The sequence below is a fragment of the Octopus bimaculoides genome, chromosome 7 (genome assembly GCF_001194135.2).
Source record: "Octopus bimaculoides isolate UCB-OBI-ISO-001 chromosome 7, ASM119413v2, whole genome shotgun sequence".
Taxonomy (NCBI): domain Eukaryota; kingdom Metazoa; phylum Mollusca; class Cephalopoda; order Octopoda; family Octopodidae; genus Octopus; species Octopus bimaculoides.
Genome location: NC_068987.1, coordinates 110,401,980 through 110,409,593, shown reverse-complemented (window position 1 = coordinate 110,409,593; position 7,614 = coordinate 110,401,980). Strand labels below are relative to the sequence as shown.

Below are 7,614 nucleotides of genomic sequence, written 5' to 3'. Positions count from 1 at the left end.
ATAGTAGAAGACACTTGCCCAAGATGCCATGCAGTGAGACTGAACCCAGAACCATGTGGTTGGGAAGCAAGCTTCTTATTTCTTTATTGCCCACAATGGGCTAAACGTAGAGGGGACAAACAAGGACTGACAAAGGGATTAAGTCGATTACATCGACCCCAGTGCGTAACTGGTACTTAATTTATCGACCCCGAAAGGATGAAAGGCAAAGTCGACCTCGGCGGAATTTGAACTCAGAACGTAAAGACAGGCGAAATGCCGCTAAGCATTTCGCCCGGCGTGCTAACGTTTCTGCCAGCTCACCGCCTGGCAGTATATTCCCAGGTGGACCTGGAAATACACTAAAATATGGTGTATGCTGCAATGTGCTGCAATGGTTCGCAGTCTCTCCATGGGAAAATATTTCCTTGCTTGAAAACAGGCAAAGGTTTATGACAGGAAGTGTATCAGCCCTATGGACGGGGCAAAAAGGCATCAGCCCGTCTGTCCCATCCATGCAACATCAAAATGTGGACAATGATCCTTTAGTATTCCGATTACTTTATCAAATATTATGTTTATTTCTTCACATCATTTTGAATTTATCCTCTTTGATCACAACTTCAAGATTTCAATGACATGATGGTATGTTTTTGGAATGACATTGTAAGGTAGGTGTGAGAGGCCAGTTCTAGACAATTTGAACATAAAACATAAAACAGATAGAATATTTGAGCCGGATATGGCTGGTTTAAACTGTAAAGGGTTGATGACAATGATGATGATGATGATGATGACGATATATCCATAAAATAAAATATGGGAATGGTCAAGCTTGGAATAACTTTGAATACAAGTCTGCAACATCAAGGCTAATTTATGGTTAAGGAACCAAAAAGAAAATATATATATATACATATATATATATATAAATAAATAAAAACAAAAAGCTTCACCACTTACAAACCCAGAAGAGTGTTTTTTTTTTGAGATGGCTTTTTTTTCTTTTTTTTTTTTGTCTTGAAAAAAAAACCCCCAAAAATCATTGAAATTTCTTCCAGACAGTCAGCAGTGGTCATGGTTGAAAGATGAGTCTTTTATTGGTCTCCAGTCATGGTTGAATCACCAGAGCTTTATCGATCAGTATGGACCTGGTGGTGCTCAACAACTACAACAACAACAACAACAACCAGATGCATTGGTTGAGCAACTGTTAAACAAGAGATGGACACACCAAGTTGTGTAAGTGTTAATGAGAATCTGGCAGAACAATAGAAATTAGAACGGTAAATGGGGGGGGAGATGCTGGTGGGTTTCCATGGAGACAGTTGAGAAAGAACGAAGCTGAAGTGATGGAGATGATAAGACAAAGAAATCAAAGTTTGTTGTTGTTGTTGAGATACTGCTTTCCAAACTGATGAGTAAAGGACATAGCTTTATCTTCAGTTGTCTTTTGAATCTACTTTGCCTACTCCTCTTCCTCCACCTCCTCCTCTCTACACCCATCAAAACCACCAGTTATCTACAAAGTAACTGTTGACTTATTATAGCTGCTACTTTCATTGCTGCTGCTGCTTATGATGTTGATGGAGAAACTGTTGAGGCACCATGAGTAGCTAAAAGTTATTACAATGAATTTTGCTGACGAATTTGTCATTTCTTATTATCGTTTTAATGATATTGTTTTGATGTAATCAATTTAATATATTAATGTATTTTTCCTTTTTTTATATATTTATTTATTTTTTTTTTAACCAAATATCTTTTATAAGTTTTTCTTTATCATTCACTCTCATTTATTTTTCTTTTCTTTCTCTTTTGTTCTTGCAGGCAGATAGTCTTGGTTAAAACACTGTGATGGAGAAAGCGTTGTTTGCCAAGTTGGCATTTCCTGTCTTTCTGCTGTTTTGCCTTATCTCGGCCGTTTTTGCAAATACCAATTCACAGACATTTAGAATTAAAGAGAATCTGCCTCCGAACAGTTTGGTTGGGAACTTCCTAACACAACCCCACCAGACCATCTGGTACGCTAACAACAAGCCTCTTATTCTGAGCAAATTCAACATTAATGTCACAGCAGGTACAGTTAAGACTAAAGTTGAGCTTGATCGTGAGGAGCACAGTAGTTACGAATTAACTGTCCTCTACAAAACTACCCCCATCACGATAACCATCGAGATTATCGACGTGAACGACAATGACCCCATATTTTTCCCCAACCTACTCTCCAGTCCTCTCTCGGAGACGACTTCCAACATGAAGATTCCTCTAGGGAGTGTGTCTGACAAGGATGTTGGTGAGAACACGATCAAGGGCTGCGAAATAGTCTCCGGTAACACGGATAACATCTTCCGGCTCATTACCAAGATGACAAACCAACGGTTAATCTTGGATTTAGCTGTTAATAGGAAGCTTGATTACGAAGTAACCCCTTTTTATAGTTTGAAGCTGAGGGCTTTTGACGGTGGCAAGAAACCGCGATCGTCATACCAGTTGTTCAACATTAGCGTCTTGGACAGTAATGACAACCACCCGGTATTTCCGATGAGTTTGTATAATGCCACAGTAATGGAAAACATTACCGTCGGTACAAGTATTCTGAGGGTTACTGCTACAGACTTGGATTCTGGGGAGAATGGCAAAATCCGTTTCTCTTTAAACCAGAAGCCAGACCTCGAAGAACATTTCGTGATTAATCCGGTCACTGGTGTTATCAGCGTAAACAAACCCGTAGACTTTGAGAAGCGTCGTGTCTACAATTTAATTGTCATCGCAACAGACAATGGCTCGGAACCACTCACTACTCAAGCAGCTGTCTCGATAACCATTCTGAATGTCAATGAGCACCCGCCTGATATCTATCTGACGTTTCTCACTGGAAATGAGACGGTCGGAAGGATATCTGAAGGGGCCAAGCCCGGCGAATATGTAGCTCGCATTTCTGTTAGCGACCCTGACGCAGTTCGGAACACGGGTGATGAAACGAACATTCACATAACACTGCTGGGTGGGGAAGGTCGGTTTAATTTGACCACAAGGGATAACATAGTTTACTTAGTTCTTGTTCAAATGCCATTGGATCGGGAGCTGAAACCTTTCTACAACCTGACCGTTATCGCTAAAGATAGTGGTTCACCACCACTGGAAAGCAGAGTCTCATTTATACTTCGTGTCGATGATATTAATGATAATAAACCCAATTTCACGGAGGCAATCTATTATGCTGAAGTGCAGGAGTCGGTGCCAAAGGGCAGCCCTGTCATCAAAGTACATGCGGATGACAAAGATGAAGGTAACAATTCCACAATAACCTACTCCATACTTCATACGCCCGAGACTAGTTCCAACTGGTTTCAAATTAACAGCCACAACGGTCTCATCACAACCAACGCCAAAGTGGACTGCGAAACTAACTCTCAACCCAGGATTACCGTGCAAGCCATTGACGGGGGCATACCCCCCATGTCTTCGACAGCATTGGTGATAGTTACCATTCGTGACGTCAACGACAACCAACCCAGCTTCACTCATAGCTACTATAATGTCTCTATTCCTGAAAATACAACATTGGATACCTGCATTCTTACGGTAAGTGGATTTCCTTATCTTCTCAGTGTGACAGCGAAACTGATAAAAAAGAGAGGTGAGTGGAGATGTGATTCATGTAACAGAAGCAGCAAATGTTTGCTAATTATAAAGGTGATTATTACTTTAGTAATTTGGGCAGGAACATAGTGAGCTGGCAGAATCATTAGCAATATATATTAGCAACAGAAGCCATGTTAATACTGAGAGCTAATATTTATTTCCATTTAAACATGGGTGTTCTGTTAGAACAAACTATACTGTAGTAGATACCGCGAGAGAAAGTCTCACATTGGCTTTTGATTGCAAAATGCTGCTCTCTTGTTTATATCACTAGCGAGGAGATAAATCCCCACCACTTCTAGCACCAAGACCACCAGATTGTATGATCTGAACCTTTTTTGGTCTAGTTAATGATGGCTGTTCAACCACTAGAGATAGCAGTGATTCATGCCTGCCAGTGATACATAGAATAACAGTGTCAGAAAAGGCACTGGTGTTGTGATTAGTCGGTGAGCTTGTTAAAAAATATATATTAGCAACAAAGGCAGTATTAATACCAAAAGGTAATCTTTATATCCAACTAAACATGGATGTCTTGTTAAAGCAAACAATACTACTGTAGATGCTATGAGAGAAACTCTCGTATTGGCTTTTGGTGCAAAATGCACGCTTGTTTATATTGCGAGCAGGGAGATTAATCCCTGCCATATGAACAAAGAGTCAATAGTATCTACTGCAGTATAGCTTGTTCTGGGAAGGCACGTGGCTTAACAATTAGGGTATTTGGCTCCCGATCATAAGCACATGAGTTCAATTCCTGGCAATGCATTGTGTCCTTGGCCAAGATGCTTTATTTCACATTACTTCAGTCCACTCAGCTGGTAAAAAAAGGAGTAGTATCTGTGGAGTACTCAGCCATATGTATGTTGATTCTTCATGCAGGCTGTTCTGTTGATCAAATCAATTGGAACCCTTGTCATCATAACCGACGGAGCGCCAATTTGTTCCAACAGAACATCCGCATTTAAGTAGAGATAAATCATTAGCATGTTGAAGAGAATTCATGATGGCATTTCCAACTCTTTATGTTCTAAGTTCAAATCCTGCTGAGGTCATCTTGGCCTGTCATCCTTTCCACAATTGATAAAATAAAGAACCAGTTAAATACTGAGATCGATGTAATCAACTTGTCCCCTCAAAATTTCTGGCCTTGATTCCTGCAGTGGACCAGGGTCCCATTCAGCAGGAACTGTTGTGATCTTAATTGATAAGGTATACCATGGAAACCAAGAAACTAGCTTTATGAATGTCTTAGAGCTTGAGAAAAATAATGGTATAGAAATAAAAAGATGGGTGTACTAGACTGGCAGAATCGCTAAAACATTGAATGAAATGTCTTGTGGTATTTCATCCAATTCTTTACATATCATCCCTCCAGGGTTGCAAAATAAAGTCCCAATCAAATACTGGGATCAATTTAATCAACTGATCTTCACCCTGAAATTCTCTGAGAATTTGAGGCATAGTGCCTAAATTGTGAACTTTTGATACTTTTCCCATGACATTATTTTGTAGCTTTCATCTAAGGGCATGTCTAGGATATAATATGATGGTACCATGCCATTTCTACAAGATTTCCAATAATTCTGAGCAGAATTCATCCAAAGACAAACAGATTCCTTCTTGGGTTGCTAAGAACTATTGTGTTTTTGTTTTGTTTTATTTTTTGATATCAAATGGATTTCTTTTAGATTATTTTCAACCTCAACTTCGAAAAGGTTGCATCCTAAAATGTTGCTCGCCTCTTCAAAACCAGAATATAATTCAGTTTGCATTGATAACCCAACTTTCATTTACAGGGCTCAAGTGGGACTAACAAACAAATATTGCTCCTGTATCTGAGATGGTAACTGTTACTAACACACAGACATTCAACACCACATTCACAAAACAACAAAGAAAAAGAAACAAACTCAACTGGTTGGCATAAAGTTGCTTGCCAATACACTCCTACCCCTGACTCATAGATGTACTGTGTCCACTCTCTGTCTTTCACACCACTACTACAGTGGCTTCTGCTCTTCATTGCTTGGCTAATCACATGCAGCCTTCACTGAAACTTCCTTTCTGCTTTTATGCACTCTAAATCCCTTCAATCCCTGTGAAGCACAGACCATTGATGACTGTTTTGCCCTCTTCTCAACTCTGGGCCATCTTTTATGCCTGTCTCTAGTTGGATCCCTGCTTTTTCATCTCTGCCTCAGTGTCCTACCTCCAGCCCTTTTGAGGGCACCCTTTCTCCTGTTTTCCTTATGGGTTAATTTCGGTCTTTCTCCTGACAGTCAGATGGGGGATCAACATTTCAGCTTTCTTTGGGGTTTTGTTCCACCACATCATGTTCCCCTGGAGGAGGGCCTTCATCTACTGGATCATGTTGGTTTTCAATTGTCGTCCACTTAGCAGTTCAGCAAAAGAGAATGATAGACTAAGTACCACATTTAAAAAGTAAGTACTGCAATCAATGTCTTCAAGGTGGTGCATGACTGCAGTCCAATGAGTGAAACCAGTAAAAAATAAATAATATAAGACTTGCCAGAGAACTGAACTCATGAACTAGCTGCTCGTAGACCAGTACCTTACTCGCTCAACCAGTTCATCCTTTTCACATTTTCCCAAATAATACCAATACTATGATATTCCGCTGACAGCTGGAAGTTGGTATGGTGGTGATGTCGGGTGAGAAATCCACAGATCTCAGAGGATTTCTCTTAATTGGAAAACAGTGTAATAGATTCTTTCATTTCTTACCAACAAACCCAACCCACTCAACCACATCACGCCCTCACCCTTGGTCTCTCTCTCTCTCCCCGTCTTCTCCCCCCCCCCATCGTTGTTTATAATTATTTCCTTTATTTATAAGTGTTCAGGTATAGAAGTTTCTTGATGGAAATTTGAAAATTAGCTGCTTTCTGTGTGTGTGTGTGTGTGTATGTGGGGGGTTGCGTTCATATATACATGCACCCATACATAGTTGTACATGTGTATATACACATGCATATGCACGTGTGTTTATATATGTATAGTGTGTGTGTGTGTGTTTATGTATGTACATGTCTATAGTATGTGTGTGTGGATATATATATATATATATATATATATATATATATATATATATATATACACATACATGTGTGTATATGTGTATATAATTGTATATAGGTACGTGTTTGTGTATGTGCGTGTGTACATCTACACACACACTCACACAAGACGTATATAGCTTCTATTCTGAGTATCTGTGCCTGGATGTCTGTTCATATTTATAAAAATATATCAACATATGTGTGCATGTGTATGCAAATTGTATGTATAAAATTTTTTGAGCTAGTTCAAAGCAGAACATGCATATACATACATATATGTATGTGTGCACATATATATATGTGTGTGTGTGTATGTTTGTATGTATATATATGTACGTGTAGGTATATATATATATATATATATATATATATATATATATATATATATATATACATATATGTGTGTGTGTGTGTGTGTGTATATATAATTTGTATTGTTCTTTTTTTCCTTTTTTTTCTCTCTCATTCTCTCCACCTCCTCCTCCTCCACACATTTTGTCATCTTCCGCAACCTACTGCATCAATCAAAATTTCAGTTGTCTTTATTGGTCACTGCTAAAAGACTCTTAATATGTTGATCTACTACTGTACATTTCCGGCATTTAATGATTTGTTCCCATTATTATTCTTATTATTATTATCATTATTATTGTTGTTGTTGTCCTCATCAACATGAGCACTATCACCACCTCCATTGTTATTCAAAATTTTTACCATCATCATCATTATTATTATTATTATTATTATTATTATTATTATTATTATTATTAATGCTGCAAAAGTTGTTGTTTAATATTATTCAATTTACCCTGCAGCCATACAGCAATGTTTTGTGTCTTCATAATTAGAAAATATTGATTTCCAAAAATCTTCTTCTCTCTCTCTCTCACCCCCCCTCTCTCTC

General features: G+C 38.6%; 1 protein-coding gene across 2 annotated transcripts in view; it reads left to right on the top strand.

The window, feature by feature from the left end:
- Positions 1–1,789: 1,789 nt before the first annotated feature.
- The window catches only part of LOC106879962 (protein dachsous), a 441,440-nt gene continuing 435,615 nt past the window's right edge, over positions 1,790–7,614 (top strand). For both annotated transcript variants that reach the window (XM_052969841.1, XM_052969840.1), the window contains exon 1: positions 1,790–3,567. In XM_052969841.1, the coding sequence (XP_052825801.1) occupies positions 1,837–3,567 (1,731 nt within the window). In that variant the 5' untranslated portion in view covers positions 1,790–1,836. The remainder of the gene's footprint in view (positions 3,568–7,614) is intronic.